Below are 24,215 nucleotides of genomic sequence, written 5' to 3'. Positions count from 1 at the left end.
CTGACCGCCGGGAGGGGAGCAGACATGCGGAGGGCCGTCTCTCACACCTGAGGGGGACCCTTTTTGTCCGAGTCCGTTAAATATTTTTGTAGATTTTCTGTGATATTAACTTTAAGCGAACAAAGCGCGGCAATCTGAGCGGGCAGGCAAGGAAGTTATGTACAGCAAGATCCCGGAGGGTGCAGTTACCGAATACAGAAGGAGGAGAATACCGGACCGATGCTTCCGCAACAAGGTCATGTATCAAGTTCCCACCAAGCCGCCCAAGAGTCACGATTGTGCTAATATCCACTACTTTCAGAAACCGACGGCGGACAGATCCCGTCGAAGCGACAACGAACATCCTCCCAGGCTGCACCTGGGAGGAAGAGATATGAGGAGGAGGTATAATGAGACGGACGAGAACGCGGCCTGGCCAGCCCAACACGTCCGATCTGTCAAAAAGATATCATCGCCTAGGATGCCGTCAACGTCGGATCTTAACTCCTGCCGACGAGCAGAAACCCACCATTCGGTAGTACAAAAGAAGAAGGGACGGAAAAAATCGACTCCCTCTTGCCGAAAATCGACGGAATGCACGGAAAATCAGCGCGGGACTCGATGACCTCACGGAGCATTACTGGTCGATTACTGTGTCGATGAACTATGTCCGTGGGTACACGTATTCAGCAAGGGCACGACCCGACCAGGACCCGGTCATCACAACGATATTGTAAGCCGCTGTCCAAGTAGCCGTAAAACTATCCCGGATACAGCTAGAGTCGTGATCTTTTTCTTGATACTGTCGCGGGGCGATAGTGATCTCGTTACCGAATGGTCGTAGGAAAACCTGCGCACTTTTCTCGCGTTTCGAGCCGGATGCCAGCTGACCCCAGATATCGCGGACTTGTCCCTCTCAGGGAGATCGTCGCCAACAGTCATCATACGTATCGTTTGTACCGTACCGTATCGTATCGTTTCGTACCTTGTCATATCGTTGCGTAGAGCGCCGAATTGCGGATCTCAGTGTGATAACGAAATTCCGGCACTTCCGTATCGCGTAGAGAATAACGGGATTTGCGTGAGGTCGTTGTTCGTAAGTAAGGGCTACCATATACCCGAAACTTCGGCAAGAATTGTACAATTTGCGAAATCTCTGTTCAAAATTTATGTCCATTAACGTTCGGGTTGTTTGATATTGCTTGAGAGTCGAATTTGTTTTCGCCGAGTGCGAAAGGTCGTGGAGATACCGGAAAATATCGAGAGACGATACTCGTACCTGCGCATGTGAAACCTTTAATAATAACCATCGTTACATTAATATGGGGGTTACCACAGATTACCGCCGACTATTATTTGAAGGTCGATCCGATGTATATCATGATCTTTTATGAGGCTCGTGCCTCTTGGCGATTTCCGAAATCACATCCGTATTGTTATATTTCGTCGTTATATTTTACTTTGCCGTAAATTACCGGTTGACTTTACTCATCGTTGTTCGTGATACATTATATTCGTTCTCGTTCCGATCTTATAATTATCTCTTAGTCGCGCGTATCATATGTGTTTGTTTCTGTACCGATTATGACCGATCTTTATGTTATTCGTATAAATCTGATATTCCTTTTCTTTTGGATTCATATTTATCAACCTCGCTACTTGTGTATATTCTATCTTTACTCCGTTCTATTATACTCTTATCGTCTCTGTTATATACTTTATCCATGTACCATAATTGTTCAATATATCAAGCGTCGCAGTAGCGTCGCGACGCCAAGTACATAAAAAACAGGATTAAGCATTGAGAGTCACTATTTTCGACTAAGAGTCACTGTTCTTGACGCGGTGCTATCACTACACAAGTACCTTATCCGAAATTTTGGGTCCTATAAACTTTCGATTAAGAGAAGATGATTTCATTGGATGTTGCTTCTCTATTCACCAACGTTCCAAAAGAATTAGTTTTGAATGCCATAAGAAAGCGTTGGGTGGACATCTCAAAAAATACAAAATTTAATTTGTCACAGTTTTTACATATTATAGAACTGATATTGAACTCAACTTGCTTTTCTTTCAACGGACGTTTTTATGAACAGATCTTCGGCACTCCTATGGGTTCCCCACTATCACCTATTTTAGCAGATATGGTGATGGACGATCTGGAGACGCAATGTTTAAATTCACTTAGTTTTGCGGCGCCTATTTATTATAGATATGTAGATGATGTTTTCGCAATCGTGCCACGTACAAAAATCGACGAGATTCTAACGTTTTTCAATAATTACCATGAACGTTTACGTTTCACACACGAGATTGAAATTGATTCGTCGATCAACTTTCTTAATGTAAAAGTCATTAGGTCAGGCTCTAAACTTATCACTAATTGGTTTAGGAAACCTACATGGTCTGGTAGATATATTAACTTTTATTCGAATCACCCGCTTAAGTATAAAATTAATACGATTTACAATTTAGTCGACCATGCTGTTTTATTATCTGACGATTGCTTTAAGCAAGATAATATCAAACTAGTTTATGACACTTTAATCAATAATTGTTTTCCTAAACACATCATATATAGACACATTCGAAAGAGAATCAATTTTTTAAATAATCGTGACCGTAATGACAATACTGACGACAATCTTACTCGTGTAGATAAGGCTAAAATTATTACAATACCATACGTTGAGAATACGAGCCATGATCTGCACCGCCTTTTGCGAAATAACGGTTTTAGCGTTGTTTACACAATAACAAAAAAACTAAATAATTTAATTAGACGCGGTAAAGACAGATTACATAATAACGACAAGACAAGCGTTGTATATAAATTAAATTGCAAAGATTGTAACATATCATACATAGGTCAAACAAAAAGACATCTACGTACACGAGTGAAGGAACATTGTAATAATATAAAGTTACATGATTCTAATCACTCTGTAATTACCAAACACAGATTGGAATCTGGACACGAATTTGATTGGTTGAAACCCGACATCTTACATAGCGAAACGTATGTTTGAAAAAGAGAGATTGCTGAGATGTTTTTTATTGAGAGATCTGATAATCTCATCAACTTACAAACAGACACAGATAATCTAAATAATATTTATGACAAAATAATAAAGGTCACTTAGTTGTGTTTCTCCCTCGAGATTCGTTTAGTTTTTCGACGAAGTCTCACATGGACGCATCAGTCTCTCTCGTTTTTTGAATTTAATTATATAACGTTTTTTTATTTGTGACTCGTGATGGTTTTTACAAGCGTTATGTCTGCCTCCTGATTATTATATTTCATCGGTAAAATTGTTTACTCTTTAATTTGTTTGTGCTTTTTACGTATTCAAACCGTTAATTTAATGTATTTTAAATCCTTCCAGTATATACTTGATAAGGACCACAACTATATGGTCGAAACGTCGTATTAAATAAAGGAAATTTCTGGCTAGTTTGGTCGAATATAATTTTTTCAATAATCCTTTGATTATTCGACTAGCGATTATACCCTTTCTACATTTAATTAATTTGATAGTAGATTTAGCACATCAAAAATTATAAGAAAACATGCGTGAGAAAAGTTCCATCGTCACGATCAGAATCCGGTTATTTTCAGATATCAATATACACAAAGTACTATTGCATATATATTATAATGCAATGTTGCTTCAATATTACAGTATAATGTTTTTGCATAGGTGGACATTTTATTGTTATGAAATATAGCGTTGGAACAACATGTCACAATGTTTCTGCAATCTTACAAAAAGTGTTGCAATGTTGCTGCATCCGTGCCGTGCTATTTAGATATATGTCAAGTTCAAGTTAATTGAGCGAAAATCTTTTGAAAAAATCTTTTGAAATAAATATTTATCTGTTTTATTTTATCTGTGAAGTCTTTCTTATTTTTATATTATCTTTATGCTAACATTTTTCTTTTTATATTATGAGTTTTCTAAAAGGTATAATATAAAATTAGAAACATAAGAGTGAAAGAAAGAAAGAAAAGCAAGAAAGAAAGAGAAAAGGGGAAGAGAGGGAGAGGAAGAAAAAGGGAAAGAGAAAAAAGAGAGGAAGGACAGAAAGAGAAGGAGAAAAAGGAGAGAGAGAGGAAGAGAGAAAGAGAAAAAGAAAGAGTGGGAGAGGGGGAAGGTAAAACACAAAAACATAAGAGTCATTAAAAATAATTTTATTATAAAAATACATCATACTTGATAATGATAAGAAATTTATCAATTAATATGTGTGTATGACACAATATTATTTTAGAAAACTTGGTACATAATTGAAAATTAGGATTATCTATACTGCGGCCTATTCTTTTCATAACTCTATAAATAATCATAATAACGTATTAATAACGGAATTTATAAATATACTTAATAATAAATTGTACTTAATTAAACTTTAATAAATATAACATATTTTTATCATTTCAGAGAATACTAAATAAAATATTTAACTACAGGATATTTTACTTTATGATAAAATCTTGTAATATTTCTATTATTAAAGAATTTATTACTTACTTTTGTAGCTATATCCATAAGGTTTTTAGCCATTACAGAACCAGTTTGTTGTACCATATTATAAAAATATCCTTTTTGTTTTAAAAGAATATATGGATGGTCACATTCCTGAAATTAGTATCCAAAAATGTCATCGTAATTATGCTTTTATTTGAACACACACGTATACACACATATGTACGTATATATGCATGTGTATGTATGTGTACATACATATGTGCATATATGCGTGTATGTGTGCGTATATACATAGTATGTATATATATAGTATGTATATACAGAATATCTTAGAATTGGCATTACCGATTAATGATAGATTCTTGAGATCATTAAAAAATATTTTTTCCTCAACGAAGAAGATCACCTTTTTTGGCAAGTTTTTCATATGTTCCAATTTTTCATATATCTTTATAACTAAATTTTAAATTAAAATTTTAAATAAATTCCACTGTGACATTACTATAAAAACTTGCAGCATTACTGCAACGTTAAAACACAGCACATTGCAGAAATATTGGATTATTTTACAATATTACTTTAGCAATATTGCAGCAATATTTTAAAACATTGTAAAATATACATTACCAAAAAAAAGAGGGAACTTTTTGTACTCTAAAAATTGGACTATTTTCAAATCACTGAAACTTGTCGAAAAATCATTGTAAACAAAAAATTAAAAAAGCATTTTGAAGGTTGAAGTTTCAACTTTAACGCGCAGTTGGTGGCTTAAAAAATTTTTTTGTCTTCCTTATTTTGCGTTTTAAAATAGAACACTATTTAATTCCTTAAAATTACATATTTTTAATACGCCGAAATTTAATAAAAAAATTCTTTCTCGAGAAATTCAACTCAAGTTCTATAAATTACAAGGTAATTATTTACTTTAGGGGAATAACCTCTGATGACCTTGAACCTTGACATATGTTATAGAGGTCACTCTTCTGAATAACCTTCAGAAGGTTTTAGCCGTCACATGTTGTTTATTAAAAATTTATTAATGAAAAGATTTCCACGAATTATATGTAACATTCGACTATATGAATTCCTAAACAATGTTGATTTAACTTCCAAGAAGGTCAAGGTTATTTTAACTTTCTATGCAAAGCGAGGTCCGTCCCACACCACCTTTGAGTCAGCGCAAAACAAGTTCTATTATTGTATGGTTCCACATGGGTTTGCAACTTCCATGCGAAGTGTAAGACCAGTCGCCATGTAATGGCGCTAACGTTTATAGCGTTAGTACGCTACGTTTGTGGGACGCAACGCAACGTGATTGGCTGCGGAGGTGCGCGCGTTTCGAGGTGGATGATCACGACCGGCGCAGTAACAGTTGCAACCAGTTGCAGCATTGATCAGAGCAACAGTCTTTGCACGTGGTGTCCATTATTCGACATACGCAATTTATTCTTGTGGTCATGTCCGTTTCCCTCCGATAGTGTTGTGTATAATCATTGCATGAGCAGCATTAGACCGGTATACGGGCTTCGCGTTTCAGTCTTTGTTCCGCGACGACAAGGTTCACGCTTTGTATCTTTCCTATTCCAAGAATATACATATATATTTTGCCTCAGTATCTCTCGAGCTTTTCTTATATCGTTTCCTCAAATTTAAACCAATCCTTTCCTGGCTTCACCATTTCCTGACCGCGTGGTCGCTGCAAAAACCGCGGTCATAAAAATGCATCAATTGTAACTTCAGAAATGGGATTGCCTGGTTTTCCGAGATTTTTTAGGGTTTTCTTATGATTATCTAAGTCTGGTGATTTTCGCGCTTGATTGAGCTTTACAAGCTGTATAAGTTACAGCTTTCCCGCCATATTAATCCTGTAGGTGGCGAACAAAGGACAAGGCGATCATATTGGTGCGGTGTTTGTGTCGTTTCCGGGTGACTTTCTCGCCATATTATTCCTGCACGTGGTGAACAAAGGACAAGAGCCATATTGGTCCAATGTTCGTGTTCCGGTGTATAGCGTTTCCATGCAACGTTCTCGAATAATCGTGAAAAATCTACGAGTTCACGAAAACTGCCAATGTTCAAACTTTCCCGCGGGTGTTTAGACTTTTTGTAAGTGCTCGCATTTATTAGTGCGTTCTTGAAAACATTCAAACTTTTCTTTTTCTGTTTTCCCACCATCAAATTTGTGGTGCGCGATTCTTGCCGTTGCTCAAGATTTTTTCTGCATAGTTTTTTTGGTTTTTTGAAGATGTTTCGTGACCGTTTCGAGGATATATCCTTGATGAACTTAAAAAAGGAAGTGGCTAAATAATCGGAATCCGAATGTTTCCAAAAGCTGTGAAGGGTGCATAGATGCTCTATATTTTGAAAGAAACGAACTGCTTAAAGAAATGCAAATTACATTTATGCAGGACGTACATTTTTTTTTTAAATAGCTATCTGCTAGTAAATAAATTTGCGCCAGTCGTAGAGACCGTTTTACAAAATATTTTTCATAGAAATTGTAACGTTGAACACTACGTGACAATTGCAGTAATTGCCACTACAATTTTGAACAGTTCCATCTGTTCATGTGGAGAAAGACTACACTCATTAAGTTCCCATTGACTCATTGGATCAGTGGGTTTGGTTCTCTTCAATCTTCTGAATTTTCCCTCTAAGTTGAGAAGACGAATTGTTAAACGATTAGTATGGTTGGCAAGACGCAGTTTATGCCTATTCGCTGCTGACTCCCTTTCCTCAGCAACCGTGCACATTTGAAGATTATAGTGGATGTCCGATGTACGACAGTACCTCGGCGCATTGACGATGTCTCTAAGAACTTTGTTTTGGAAGGATTGGATAATTTTAATGTTCGAATTAGCACTGCATCCCTATAATTGAATGCCATATGTCTAAACAGGCTTAAGGATTTGTTTATAAAGCAATAATTTGTTGTGTATCGATAATTTGGAATTCCTTCCAATCATCCACTCCATTGAAGATCGCAGTTTATTCAACTGCTTCCGCTTTATCTTTATATGTTCTTTCCATCAAAGCTTAGCATTGAATGTTATGCCGAGGTATTTCGCCGTATTAGCGTATGGAACTACTTGTTGGTTAATGATGACCGGCAGGGGGATCTCCTTCTTTAGAAATTTATATGCTGTGACTTACTTTCATTTAATTTTATACGCCACCGTTTGATCCAGTCAACGATTTGGTTAATAGATCGTTGTAGTTTATCCGTGGCTATGACAGTGTTACTACCTGTAGCTAAAATCGCAGTATCATCAGCAAAAGTAGCCAAACGGACTTCCGAATTCATGAGAATATCAGCAGTAAATAGATACAGCAGATACAAGATAGATTCTATAACGTTACCCTGTGGAACCCCTGCTTCAATTTTCCGAAAGCTTGATAAGGCATTTTCATTTCGTACTTTAAATTTGCGATCATGAAGGTATGATTTCAATAACTCACCATATGATCTAGGGAGCATCTTATCCAGTTTAAATACCAATCCTTTGTGCCAGACCCTGTCAAATGCCTGGGATACGTCAAGTAGGACTGCAGAGCAGACTCGATCAACCTCCAGCGGCTTTTCAATTTTGTCTGTTATGCGATGAACCTGATCAATAGTAGAGTGCTTGTCACGGAATCCGAATTGATGTACGGAAATGAGATGATTTGCTTCTATAATCAGCTTCAGTTTCATGTTTATTATTTTCTCAAAGACTTTAAGGCTATAGTCAACAGAAGTGATATTGGTCTATAGCAGGTAATCACATTCAGGTTTACTCGGTTTCGGGATTGCAATTATTTCAGCTACTTTCCACTGTTTAGGGAAATATCGTAAGCGTATAGACACATTGAACAAGTGAGTCAATTTCATAATTCCCTTGAATGGTAATTCCTTTAACATTCGCACGGTAATATAATCAAAACCAGGAGCCTTTTTTAAGTTTAGCTGATTTATCTCGTTTTGAACTTCCTTGGGGGAAACATGCTTGATAGGGGAATCATCTTTAACCTCAACAATAAGTTGATCCGGATCTGCAGGAGAATTATGGTTGGAAAACACTCTCCAAATGATCAGCATAAAGGTCAGCTTTTTCCTGATTGTTTTTGGCCCAAGTATTATCGGGTTTCTTAATGGGCGGAGCGTTAATAATTGGTCTCCTAATACGTTTGGTTACTCTCCAAAGGGAGTAGTTGGAGTCCTCTTCAGCTGAGAGTCCTTAGAGGTAATTTGCAATACCTTGATTTTTTATCTCATGAAGAAATCTTTTTAATTTTTGATTTAATTTGTTATAAGTGGATTTACGCACGGGATCGCGTGATCTCTGCCAGTCTCTACGCGCTTTCTTTTTTACCCTTATCATTTCCTTGACCTCAATAGAAAAACTTGCAGTGTGCTTCGCTTTAACAAATACTTGAGAGTTTATTTTACTTGCATGTTGGAGCTGTTCAGTAAACAGCTTCGCATCATTTTCAACTTGATCAGATGCTTTAAGCAAAGTATTCAGCTTAATATCACAGTATATACAGTAGCGCAACTCTCCCGATTTTGTGTAGCATAAAATGAAATGCGCATGCGTAAAGTCAGCGAGTATACCAGTACTGCCATCTGCACTTCCCTCTCACTCTCTCCTTTGGTTTTCGTTCTCTTTCTAACACATTATAATATGTAATATAAATTAAATTCAATAAAACTTGAATATATGTACATAAAGAAATCGTGAAAAATATAATATAAAATATGCAAACATATATAAAAAATAATATATATGACATGATGTGACATATATAAAAAATAATATATATGACATGATGTGAATATTAATTAACCATTTTATATGTCACATATAACTGATAGCAGAAAAGAATGAAAAGATATATACTCATAATACTCATATATAATTTATAATATATTTACATATTAATACTTATATATATAATTTTTAATATATTTATATATTAATTGTACATACATATATTCTATATATATATATATATATATATATATATATATATATTCAAAAACTTAAAATTAAAAAAAAACATTTAGATTAAGACTACAATCACTTAAAGTTTATTATATAAAATATATATATTTATGATTAAAATGAAGAAAGAAACAAGAAATATATATTTGTTAATAATATATATTATTAACAAATATACACATATATTTCTAAATGTTTTTTTTCATTTTAAGTTTTTGAATATATATATATAGAATATATGTATGTACAATTAATATATAAATATATTAAAAATTATATATGTAAGTATTAATATGTAAATATATTATAAATTATATGAGTATTATGAGTATATATCTTTTCATTCTTTTCTATCAGTTATATATGATATATAAAATGGTTAATTAATATTCACATCATGTCATATATACTATTTTTTATATATATTTGCATTATATATTTTGTATTATATTTTTCACAATTTTTTTATGTATATATGTTCAAGTTTTATTGAATTTAATTTATATTATATATTATAATGTGTTAGAAAGAGAACGAAAACCAAAGGAGAGAGTGAGAGGAAAGTACAGATGGCAGTACTGGTATACTCGCTGACTTCACGCATGCGCATTTCATTTTATGCTACACAAACTTCAAAGGTGCCGACAGGGAGTTGCGCTACTGTATATACTGTGTTAATATTTTTTTCTAAGTAAGCTGAACAATTGCTCCAGTCCACTTTTTTAGTAACTAGCGATGGGTTTTCCTTGCATACTATTGTGTCGCACAGGGTTAAGATAATCGGAGTGTGATCTGAGATCTAGACAAGTCACTATTTATAATTTGTTGACAGTCCCTTGATGACGAAAAAGTCGGGGAGCTTGTTGGTATCAGCTGGCCAATAGCTCGGACTTTCACTAGACAAGAAGTCACACTTTAGCATTTTACCTGCATGAAATAATGCTTTACCTTTACTTGAAGAATATCTGCTGCACCAATACGTGTGTTTAGCGTTAAAGTCTCCTCCCACAATGAAAGAGTTTCCGAGAGTTTGGAAAAACTCAATATATTCATTCTGCTGAATATTGTGCCTAGGTGGACTATAGACTGCAGAGATTGTGAATTTATATCTTTTGCATTGAACGCTAACCGTAGATGCTTGTATGCTTTCTGATGCTAATTTTGGTTCTTCATGGTGTTTTATATTCTCCCGAATTATTATAGCAGCCCCTCCACGGGCTTTATTAGATGGGTGAATAGTGTGATAAGTTTTATATCCGATAATTCTAAAATTAGATTCTCTCGTGAAGTGGGTTTCAGAAATCAGGCATATATCAATCTTCTGGTCATCCAGAAAGATTTCAAGTTCAGATTTATGTTTGCTTAGTCCATTTATATTTCATGTTACAATACGAATTGATCCCGCCATTCTTATTATATAATTTTTGCTAATTTAGTATCTATCATGTGAAACTTCTTATTATAAAATTCGTCCCTTAGATCAAGGCGGTTAGTAAGTTTCTCCAGTGCCTCCAAGATTTTTGCAATTTCACTTCCACAATTCGTTGTAGAGCCCTTTGAGTTACCTTGTATCACGCAGTCCGCATAAGTAACTTTAGTCTTGTTTGACTCCAGTACAGCTTGATTTACTTCTGAGTGCTCTTTCCTTAATTCAGCTTGTCGTTCTTTTACGATTTGCTTGGAACGGTTGCTAGCTTTTTTCTTACTATTATTAATTTCATTTCTTCGCTTTTGTAGTTCTTTAGCAATGCAACCCCGATAATTGGCAGTATGGGCTTCACCACAATTAACACATAGTGGCTGAGAGTTCTTGGGTCTAGGACATGCCTCTGTAGAGTGATCACCAGCACATTTGATACATCGAGCTCTTCTGTGACAGCTGCTACGAACATGATTATAACCTTGACAATTCTTACATTGCACGATTCTGGTTGAATTCTTACGAATTACCTCAATTTTTACGACTTGATAGGCAATAGTTTTAATACTATAAATCCTATCTATTGACTCCGAGTTTCAAAAGCATGTAGAGTCTTAGCTTGATTTGGGACTTGATCATCTTATGTTCCACAGTTGGGTCTTTACTAAACTCAGTCTTACGAATATTTACCGCTGAGATAATTTTAAAATCTTTGGCTTTCAGATCTTCTATGATGACTGTAGGGTCAGTAGCAGGGTCAAGACCTCTTGCCATCACCTTAAAGGGACGGGTGTTTTTATCTGCATAAGTGTGCATTCGATTTGCTGGTCCACTTTTTTCTCCGTGTTCAGTATTTTAGTAAAGTCACGATACTCATCACCATTTAGACAATTAACCTTAGTATCACCAGATGGAAGAGTGGATATTTTACCTTTAAATCTCATATTCCGTAATTTATCCGTAACTTTGTTAATGTCGTTTAGTCCACTAATATAAATGGGAGGCGGGGCAATTTTCTTACTAAACTTCTTGATAGATATTTGCGCTACTTGCTGTGAAGAGGAATTGGAACTTGGAGGTATAACTTCAGCTACTGGCGAGTTAGTAGCCTTCCTTTTCTTACTCTTTCTAAAGTTGATAACCCAGTCATACTGTGTTTTTGGGGTTATCTTTGTCTCCTTCTGTGGAGAAGTAAATTCTTCTTCATCCGTGTGATAAGACTCGTTGTTTTTTTCCATCTTAGCAAAACGCGCCTCGAGAGATCTGATTTTATTATGTAAATGTTGGTTCTCTTCAGTAAGGAGCACGCATTTTTTTTTAAATTCCTCTGCCTCATATAACAAATTTTGTTTAATAGTTTCAATTGCAAACAATGATTGGCCCCTCCCAGAATCCTTGGGCCGACCTCTTTAGAGGATGAATTGTCCGGGTTGCCCGGAATACCACCTGGGGTAGTTGCGTCCGCGTGTGTTTTCTTCATTGTTGCTGTCTCAGCCAGCAATCCTGGTTGACCGATGTTTTTCTGTCAGGGGTTTCTCCCTTAGCTGGAATGCTCCCGTTTTCAGGCGCCGGAGATTCGCTTTTCGTCCTACATCTATCTGCTATGACCAAAGTCACATTGCCCGGGGTTTGCGACAAGGACGCTGGATGATAGGGCTTGCTGGTTTACTTATTGACATACAGTGCGGCTTTTCACGGCTCTTTATAGGTACGCATCTCCTAGCAAGATGCGCACCATCGCAACTTTTCCAGCCATTTGAACCACAGGACGTACATGGAGAATCTGATCCCTCCTGGATCTACAGCAACAGGTACAATACACAGAACCTATTCTCATAAGAATTTGGTTTCAGATAGCAAGGAAAAAGAAATATCCTCAGAATGTTTGTTTCAGCTCTGCTCTCCCTTGGTGCAACAAATTACAAGACAAAATGAACAGATGAATCAATTTCAACAAAAGCAAAGTGAGCAAATGGGTCAGTTACAACAAATGTTTGCTTCGCTGATGAGCAGCAGTTTGGAAACGAGGCGACATTCTCAAGGTTAATCGTAACTAGAGCCAAGAATGCGACTCACTAATGAAACTTTCCACGTAGATTCCACAGTTCTCTGATTTCGAAGAGGATGACGTGAATATTTGGCTGGAAAAAATTGAAAACGGAGCTGAACTTCATAATCTGCTTACGTCAGTAAGATTGACAATAGCTACGAGCAGATTAATTGGTAATGCTCGTTGATGGTTCGATTTAGGCTCTGGAGAGTTTATGAAATCTTGGAAATCCTTCAAGAAGGCAATCACAAGCCATTTTAGAACAAGGATAGAGTGTGCTCGTGAAGAAGCTTGAGACACGTAAGTGGATTTATTCATTTGAGTCCTTTCAGGATTATGCCACGGACAAGCTAGTTCTAGCTCAAAAGCTGCGCTACTCGGATTTCGATCCATTAATTGAAGGAATTTTTATGAGAATAGATTCTGTGTATTGTACCTGTTGCTGTAGATCCAGGAGGATCAGGCTCTCCATATGCGTTCTGCATAAAAGTAGTTTGCGTTTCTTCAAGCGGTTCGTTCCTTTCAAGATGTGCAGAGCATCTATGCAGCCTTCGCAGCTTTTGGGGACATTCGGGATTCCCTATTTGGACACTTCTTTTTTTAAGTCTATCAAGGATATAATCTCGAAACAGTCACGAAGCATCTTTAAAAAACCAAAAGAATTATGCAGAAAAAATCGTGAGCAACGGCAAGAATCACGCACTACAAACTTGACGGGAAAACGGAAAAAGAAGTTTGAAAACGCTTTCAAAAACGCTTGAAAATACTTTCAAAAACGCACTGATAAATGTGAACACTTGCAAAAAGTCTAAACGTCCGCGGGAAAGTTCGAACATTCGCAGTTTTCGTGAACTCGTAGATTTTTCACGATTATTCGAGAACGTTGCACGGAAACGATATACATCGGAACACGAACACTGGACCAATATGGCCACCTTATCCTTTGTTCGCCACGTGCAGGCTTAATATGGTGGGGAAGCTGTAACTTACACAGCTTGTAAAGCGCATAGATTATGCACGGAGGTCATCACACTTAGATGATCATAAAAAAAAGAAAATCTCGAAAAACTAGGCACAATCCCACTTTTGAGGTTATTAATTTGAGGTTATTTAATTGTGTTTTTATGATCGCGGTTATTGCAACGACCATGCCGTCAGGGAATAGTCAAGTCAGGAGAGGATTGGTTTAGATTGGAGGAAACGGTATAAGAAAAGCTCGAGAGATGCTGCAAAATATATGTATATTCTTGGAACAGTTAAAGTGCGAGGCGTGAACATTGTCGCCGCTAAACAAAGACACGCGAAGCCCGTATACCGGTATTCGCTGCTCATGCAATGATTATACACAGCACTGCTGGAGAGAAACGGATACGACCACAACAAGGCGAGAACAAATTGCGTATGTCGAATAATGGCCTCCACGTGTAAAGACTGTTGCTCTTGTTGCAACTGCTGACTGTTGCTGTTGTTCAACGCTGGGTTGCAACTCTTACTGCGCCGCTGATTGTGATCGTCGACATTGAGACGCGCGCACCTCCGCAGTCAATCACGTTGCACTAAGTCACGCAAACGTAGCGCACTAGCGCTAAACGCTAGCGCCATTATATGACAACTGGTCTTACACTTTGTATGGAAAGTTGCAAACCTATGTGGTATAACCATACAATAATAGAGCTCGTTTCGCGCTGACTCAGAGGTGATGTGAAGTAAATTTCGCGTGTACTTTGCAAGGTGAAGCAAAGTTCACTCTCTGCGAGAATCAAAGTAAAATATATGCGCGTGAATACAGTAAAAATTTTTTTCTCGAGAAATTCAACTCAAGTTCTATAAATTGCAACATTTTACCTATAAAATGCATTTGATAATTATTTACTTTAGGCGAATAACCTCTGATGATCTTGATCTTGACATATGTTATAGGGATCACCCTAATGCGTAACTTTCAGAAGGTTACGCATAAGAGTAAAAAACGCAAATTGAGTTGCGGCGTGTTAAAAATACGTAATTTTAAGGAACTAAGCAGTGTTCTATTTCAAAGTGGAATAAGGAAGACAAAAAATTTTTAAAAACCACTAACTGCGCGTTAAAGTTGAAACTTCAAGCTACAAAAAATTTTTTTAATTTTTTGTTTACGATGATTTTTCGACGAGTTTCAGCGATTTGAATATAGCCCAATTTTTTAGATGTAAAAAGTGTTCCCTATTTTTTTTTGAGTAATGTATAATAATGTATAATAATGTATAATGTTTAATAATTTATAGCATATGTATTACGGAATTACATTTCGATATTCATTGTCAGTAATCAATATTTATAATTTATGTTAGTATAATGATTTGTAATATAATATAATAAAGATTCACATAAACTTTTCACGATACTAATTATCTTGATATTGTTTTGAGGATTGGTTTCTTAATTGATCATCATATTTGAACCATCGCTTTGTTTGTTGAAAGGGTAAAAGATGCATAAAAGGTTACTGCATATGTAATTTTACGCCAAAATTTTGCACAGATTCAAATAAGCAGCTTCAAAAATTGTCATATCTAAATAATTTCTTCTTCTTTCTTAAGAATAAGGCCTCTACTTTAAAAAGTAGTTATTAGATTTTAACTTTCCTTCTTCTATCTTTTCAAAAGTGGGGACGTGTTTTATCCAGAAATTGCATAGTTCGTACTCTACGAGATGGAATCAATTTTTTTCCCAAAATTTCATAATAACTATCATAAAATATAAACTTTTCTTTGACAGTTAAAAAAAATGAAGTTTATTCGATTTTTTTGCGGAATAATATCATATTGAAGTATTCATACATTTTTATTCAATAACCTTCATTAGCACGAGATTGCTCAGATTTGACGTATGTGCGTGTGCGCGCGTGCATGTGTGATCGCGTGCATAGTACGTGCGTATGCATCCGCGTGTATGTGTATATACGTGCGCATGTGCGCGCGCGCGCGCGTGTGTGCACATGTGCATATATGCATTTGTGTGCATGTGTTTGTGTATGCGTACACACAATCGCGCAAACGCACACGCATGTACGTACGACAAACACACGAACGCACACGCACATATACATACACACACACACACACACACATATACACACACATACACGCATATTCACATACACACATATATTAAATCCGACTAACAATCTTCTCATAGTAAACATTGGATAATGCTAATGTCGATTGTCGAATAAAAATATTGAGATTTCAAGTAAAAAAATAGAGATGTATGTGATGGAAAAGATCAGGTGTGTCTCATTTGATAAATGAGGCAAAATCCATCGGTGATAACGGCATCTACGCTATTCTGTGAACAGAGCACTTACACATTTTTCAACCCAATGAATAATTGTTAGAAAACAATATTCGTGGACTAAAAGAATACGTAAGATGAAAGTGGCTGGATCGGGAGTCGAATCCGAGTCTTTTGCTTTTCGGGCAACTGCTCTAAATCACTGAGCTATCCAGACCTCACCTTCACACTTAATGCCGCTATTTAATACACACACACACACACACACACACACACACACACACACATATATATATATATATATATATATATATATATATATATATACAGGGAGTCCCACCTAGAAGTGGCCACCTTTTATCTTTTAAACTAAAAGAGATAGATCGTAACAAATATATATGAAATTAAATGGCTTTAACTGAACTTTATTGTGAGTATAGTGGTTGATTACAAAATTTATCTGTATTAAAGAACAGAAAGATTGTATAATTTTTTTATAATAATGTAGATATTTTAATATAATAAAAGTTGTAGCGCTGTTTGAAACGAATATAACGATGTATGATTTAATGTAAATATTTTACATATTATACGAGATTTTCCGGCTTGAAATATCGCGGACGACGTCCACCATTTCATTTTCGACCTTGCGATATAGCCAACTTCTGACTGAGTATCATGATTAAATGATAATTGGGATCTGACATCCGTAGTCATGGCATCTGGTGGCGAGAAATAAAAGCAGTAAAAGCCCACTGTTTGCATAGCATTGTACTGCTATTTTATTAATTAATTAATTATTATTATGGAGAGGGAGAGAGAGGGAGAGAGAGAGAGAGAGAGAGAGAGATTGCGAGATATTTTCTCTGCGTTCTAAAAGTTTAAATACAGATAAAGTAGTAAAACTAACCACATCACTCTTGCAGTTTTGTATATTTTTACCGCATTTAATTATATGCTCTGCTTGAAATATCCTTTCACCCTCAACGAATTTTCTTTGGGCTGGATTTGTACCAGCCCAATGACAAATGCTTTGTATACTAATTAACATAATCAATAAAATATCACATTGTTTCATAACAACACTATATTAAGGATGGGCTTCTCGGCGCCATGTTGATGACGTATGCATATAGGCTCCGCCCCCATGTCAAATCCCAATATGACATATGTCAACCTCTAATGCACGAGTCAGAAGTTGGCTATCGCAGGGCCGAAAATGAAATGGTAGACGTCGCCCGCGATATTTCAAGCCGGAAAATCTCGTATAATATGTAAAATATTTACATTAAATCATACATCGTTATATTCGTTTCAAACAGCGCTACAACATTTATTATATGAAAATATTTACATTATTATAAAAAAATTACACATATCTCTCCGTTCTTTAATACAGATAAATTTTAATCAACCACTATACTCACAATAAAGTTCAGTTGAAGCCATTTAATTTCATATATATTTGTTATAGTCTATCTCTTTTAGTTTAAAAGATAAAAGGGAGTGGCCACTTCTAGGTGGGACACCCTGTATATACAAGGGGTGGACAAAATAATATGATCACTTGAAAAATATCCTACATTTGCTTATTAATATCGTGTTGGGTTATTATTTATTAATGCAGCCTCAATTTTCCTTGGAAATGACCATACAATTTTTGAATAGTCTATAGTGGAATATTATTCCATTATTTTATAAAAATATCTGTCAATTGCTTTAAAGATGTTGGAGGAGGGAATCTGCTTCTCGTTTCCAAAACTGCCCATAGTGATTCGATAATATTTAAATCGAGTAATTGTGCTGGTCAGAGAAGATATTAAAGTTCATTTTAATGTGTTTAAATCAAGATTGAACTTTTCTAGCTCCTTGATTACACATAATGCGCATGGTTCCATTACACATTTTGAAAAATGGTATTATTTAATAGAAGAATGAGACAATATTCCATTGGATACGGTTCAAAAATTGTATGATTCTATTCTAAGGAAAATTGAAGTTATATTAAAGGCAAATGATAGCCCAATATCTTATTAATAAACAAATACAGTATTTATTTTTCAGGTTCACATTATTTTGTCTATTCCCTGTATATATAAAATATATATATATATATATATATATATATATACAGGAGGAGGATACTATATATATTGTATATATACAGGGAATAGACAAAATAATGTGAACCTGAAAAATTAATACTGTATTTGTTTATTAATAAGATATATATATATATATATATATATATATATATATATACAGGAGTCTGATAAACGTCTACCGTGTTTTTCTCGAAAACGGTAAGAGATAGGTAGAAGACATCCATTATATGAAAATTGTAGGATAAGTAGGGGCACATACTTTGAAGACCTTGAATAATTTTGAATATCCGTTTTTCACATCAAGAATTTAAAAAACATTTTTTTTTATGGAAAGGGGTACTTTGTAGTTACTCTATCGATAGTACTCAATGAGCTTAATAACTTTTGTGTATCAGATTTTTTTTCAAAAATTTAACCGTTGTCAATGTATCGACAAAATAAGTCAGAATGAAAATTTGGAATAAATTTTTTTATTATTCCTAACTGTACTTACTATTAGTACACTTACTGTGAGTGTTCAAAATGAGCACGTTGAGCCAAACATGCCTGTAATCTTCGCAGAAAGCTTGCTTGTAAACTTTTCTTGAAAAATGACGACGATCCGGAAAGCGCGCAGCGTACAAAGCAGCTGCTTGAATAGCATTTTGCCTGCACTCACCGTAAATTATTAACATATCAAAAGTTTTTTGATTGGAATATAACATTTTGAAAAAATTGGATCACTTGCAACAAAAATCTTCATTCGCGACATGATTTATGTACTTATCGATTATACTATTACAACTGGAATGTGAATATGATCTCACTTCGGAATAAAAAAGAGACAAGAGCTCAAGAGTGTTTACAAACAAATGGATAGATAGAGGTGGTTCTATAATATTACCCGACATGTTTGGATTTTTCCAAATTTTCATTCTGACTTATTTGTCGATACCTTGACAACGGTTGAATTTTCGAGAAAAACTCTGACACAAAAGCTTATTAAGCTCATTGAGTACTATCGATAGAGTGACTACAAAGTACCCTTTCGCATTAAAAAATTTTTTTTATTCTTAATATGAAAAACGGACATTCAAGGTTATTCAAGATCATCAAAGTATGTGCCCCTACTTATCCTATAATTTTCATAATGGATGTCTTCTACCTATTACTGTTTTCGAAAAAAACACGGTGGACATTTTATCAGACTCACCCTGTATATATACAAAGATTGACACAAGCAATAAAACTCTATATATATACAGGGTGAGTTTTATTGCTTGTGTCAATCTTTTTATCATGCGGGAGATTACCGACTGGATAATAAATTGATCGATACATAAATGTCAATTATTTAGATCGACTATATCGAAGGCCCGAATATAATGTGTAAAATTAAAATAAATTAAAAACTAAAATTATGTAGTATGGATTTTTTATTATTACTATTAAAGCTACGTATTTATTATTATTATTATTGTACACATTATATTCGGATCTTCCACGATTACGATTGATCTAAATAATTGACATTTATGTACCGATCAATTTATTATGCAGTCGGTAATCTCCCGCATGATAAAAAGATTGATACACAAAATAAATAAAACTCTGTATACAGGGTGAGTTTTAATGCTTGTGTCAATCTTTTATCAATCTTTAATCAATTTATCATGCGGGAGATTACCGACTGCATAATAAATTGATCGGTACATAAATGTCAATTATTTCGATCGATCGTATCTAAGGTCTAAATATAATGTGTACAATTAAAGCAAATTAAAAGCTGAAATTATCCCCAATAGCCAAGTCTGCTAAAGCAGATCTTGTCAGGGAATCTGTTACAAATTGTTGTCGACAGAAAGATTACAGAATCGATGCAGGTTCTGATATATCATGTGATGTCGGCAGAATGTTAACAGAAATATAACAAAGCTTGTTAACATAATCAGTTACCAGATTGGCAGCAAAAATTAAACAGATTCTGCCGGCATAATTTAGTGGCAGATTGGTGGCAGAAATTGAATAGGATCTGTGCGATGCAATTTGACAACAGATTGTCGGCAAAAATCGAGCAGGATCTGCACATACAATCTCTGATAGCAGATTGATGGCAGAAATGGAACAGGGTTTGATTCGATAGTTCCTTCACTTATCGCTACGTGAGCTGTACTTTCTCGTAATTGAATTTCTGTCAGAAATATATATATAAAGTCGCGAATATGAATAAAAGACTAAAAATATAGTAATTATCATTTTAATTTCTATCACTTTAATTTCTGATATCTGATACAAGCAAATGAGAGTCAGAATATTAAACTGATTGCAATCAATATGATAAATGAAAAATTATTCATGTACTGCCTATTTGAGGTATAAAGCAAGAATTTAATTCTAAATATAATAAATTACATCTCAAGTTTTACAAGTTACATTTACTTTTATCATTTACTTTATTATTAATTTAATTAAATTGAATTAGTCTTTCGCTATATGAAATATAACTACGATATAACATATTACTATAACATATAACTACGATATAACATACTAATATAACATATAACTACGATATAACATATTATATGTTATTTTCTAAGAAAATTCTAATTAACTTGCCGATAATATTGTTATTTAGCACTTGTAATAATCAATTTTGTTGCATTTATATAACATTAATAAAAGTAAGCGCAAATTATGTGCAGTTTCTGCTGTCAATTTGCCATCAGATTGCATGCGCAGATTCTGCTCGGTTTCTGCTGACAATCTAACATCAAATTGCATGCGCAGATCCTGCTCGATTTCTGCTATCAATCTGCTGTCGGTTTATGCTGACAGATTCTGCTAGCAGAACCCAAGCTTAATGCGGACGCAGTTGATGCAATCTGCCGCAATATTATGTTTGAATCTGCTTGCATGCTGCTGGCAGACTGCTAACATTTTGCTTACTGGGTATATAGTATGGATTTATTATTATTATTATAATTAAAGCTACATATTTATTATTATCATTATTATTATTATTATACATATTCAAGCCTTCGATACGGTCGATTCAAATAATTGACATTTATTTATACCGATCAATTATGCAGTCGGTAATCTCCCGCATGATAAAAAGATGACACAAGCATTAAAACTCACCCTGTATATATATATTAATATTATCATTAACATTATCATTACCATTATCATTATCATTATCATTACCGTTATCGTTATCGTTACTGTCACCGTTACCGTTACCGTTATTGTTATCGTTATCGTTATCGTTATTATTATTATTAATACTATTATTTTGCTGCAATTTCACGTTGTAATATTTCTGCAGACGGATTTTTTACTATCGTAATACAGCAACATTTCATAATTCACAGTTTTTGCAATGTTGCAATCTTGCAGAAAAATGTTACTGCAATCTTGGTATGCTATATAAGAACTGAAGAATACATAGTTTAGTGTTAATATTTAAATTAGTGCTAATATTCATAATATTTAATTTGCGAAAAATCTTTCTTTTTAATTATTTATAACTTTAAGATGTTTGATGTTTGAATATTTTCAAGGAAAATTATTTTCAAAAATCATCCAAAGATCTGTCATTAGCAGATGGTGTGCCGATTTTAGGATAGTCACATGTATGAAATATTTTGGCGTCACAATCTTAATTTAATTTTTATTTATTATTTATAATGTTTTATCTATCATTTATAATATTTAGAAAAATTATACAAAAGTTTTTGGACTATGATAACTTTAAAATTTAAAAAAATGTGTGTGCATTATATGTAATTACATGATTATATATATATACAGGGTGTCCTAGATCATCCGTACACTCCTTTTTCTTTCAAAAACTAAGCATTTTAGAGAAAAACGTTTTCGACAAAAATTGTATGGTTTTGAGGGGAACATAAGATGGTGTCATGATGGTTTGCCCTTGGATGGCATCATTAAGGTCAGGTCAAGGACACCTTTAATTTCTTAAATGGAACCACCTATTTTTTATTGCATATTCTTATAGCTTATGTTGAGAGCTTTCCAAAACACTCTAATAAAGTATTTTTTCATGAAGTACTTTTCGAGTTATAAGGCTTGAAAGTTACAGTATTGTGACATAATATTTTATTAAATATTTATTTTTTTTTATATTACGTGTTTTCTTTACATTAATTGATTCGTATTGTTTGCAAAAATAAAAAGTAAGGAATTTGAAAAATAAATATTTAACATAATATTATGTCACAATACTGTAACTTTCGAACCTTATAACTCGAAAGGTAATTGATGAAAAAATACTTTATTATAGTGTTTTGGGAAGCTCTCGACATAAGCTATAAGAATATGCAATAAAAAATAGGTGATTCTATTTAAGAAATTAAAGGTGTCCTTGACCTGACCTTAACGATGCCATCCAAGGTCAAACCAATGACACCATCTTATGTTTCTCTCAAAACCATACAATTTTTGTCGAAAACGTTTTTTTCTAAAATGTTTTCGAAAGAAAAAGGAGTGTACGGGTGGTCTAGGACACCTGTATATATGTATATATATATATATATATATTTATGTAGAAAGGCAGGTTTCAGGACGTGTTTTAAAAACGTGATTTTTGTGTATAATAATGAAGTAAATTATGTTTGGAAGACTTTTTTGTTGATATAAATCAATATTTTTCGAAATATTTTGAAATATGTATGGATTGGCAGTTATCAGGTCAGTTATATTTTTAATTAAAACAGCAAGTATCTTTTTATTTAACGATTATATTCTATATATTTGATACCAATTAGTAGATTTTGATCAATTTTGTATAGTAAAATAAAAAAATTAATAAATTATATATGATTTTTTCATAAGTCCTTAAATCTGCCATTTTACCGAATTATTCTTTAGAGAAAAGGCAGTTTTCAGACCGTCCATTTTTTCAATAAAAAAAGCAAATAATTTATTTTATTTGAGTTTTTGCAATTGAATATAACAAATTACATTAATTGATAATGTAATAAATTACTAAAATGCAATATTAAGTAAAAATTTCGTATAAAAGTGCAAGTCCTGAAATGTACCATTTTGTTAAAAATAAATTGTACGTTAGGGTAGTTTCAGGTCTTATAATATAATACCTAATATAACATTTTACTCAAAATTTCGATGAATTTAACAACTGCCGTTTGAATACAGCAAAATAAATGATTAAAGGAAAATTACAGTTTTGGTTTATCTTACTTTAAACATTTCAAATGAACAAAAAATCAGAAATGATTCACTGCTAAAAAACTAAAATGCCATTTTGCTACATACAACCTGAAAACTGCATCCATTATATGTACACATGATACTGCCATCGTACTATTGTTAGATCTAAAACTGCCAATTCGCTACTAATATGTATAGATGAAAACGCTATTTCGATACTACATATGGACCCGAAACTGCTATTTGACAGAACTTTTATACTTTCGATCTTCTACCTAATTTAATATCTCATGATTCTTTTAATATTTGCATTAAATTAATATCGACATGCGCACTATGATTTGACATGATCCACGACTTTATTTGAACATAGTTTTGGCATCTTGTAAAAATCGTTTTTGAAGAAAAAAATTTATTGAAACTGATTTATATTCAAATCCAGTTTAGAAATAACGGAAATCATTCTTCGTCTAAATGATCAAATCTCATCATTTAAGAACATTAATAATTTTAGTCTTTTCCTATCGAAAATTAACGATCCGAAAATTGCCATTTCGCTAGAACATATGACCTAAAGCCCATTTGTACAAATAGACCCGAAAACTGCCATTCCGCTACTACATATAAACCCGAAAACTGCACTTGAGCAAGAACTTTTATACTTTCGATCTTCTACACATGATTTACGTGTCTTATGGAGTCTTCTTTAAATGTTTTGCTCTAACTGTATATCAGCAT

The 24,215-nt window shown here is 34.0% G+C and overlaps 1 protein-coding gene across 1 annotated transcript in view; it reads right to left on the bottom strand.

The window, feature by feature from the left end:
- Positions 1-4,244: 4,244 nt before the first annotated feature.
- The window catches only part of LOC105251729 (probable multidrug resistance-associated protein lethal(2)03659), a 469,824-nt gene continuing 449,853 nt past the window's right edge, over positions 4,245-24,215 (bottom strand). The window contains exons 14-15 of the mRNA XM_025414600.1: positions 4,512-4,619; positions 4,245-4,313 (exon numbers count right to left, since the gene is read on the bottom strand). Of these exons, the coding sequence (XP_025270385.1) occupies positions 4,281-4,313; positions 4,512-4,619 (141 nt within the window). The 3' untranslated portion in view covers positions 4,245-4,280. The remainder of the gene's footprint in view (positions 4,314-4,511; positions 4,620-24,215) is intronic.

Source organism: Camponotus floridanus, unplaced genomic scaffold (assembly GCF_003227725.1).
Source record: "Camponotus floridanus strain SB8 unplaced genomic scaffold, Cflo_v7.5 scaffold85, whole genome shotgun sequence".
In the NCBI taxonomy this organism is placed as follows: Eukaryota; Metazoa; Arthropoda; class Insecta; order Hymenoptera; family Formicidae; genus Camponotus; species Camponotus floridanus.
This window is presented reverse-complemented; position numbering and strand designations above follow the sequence as displayed.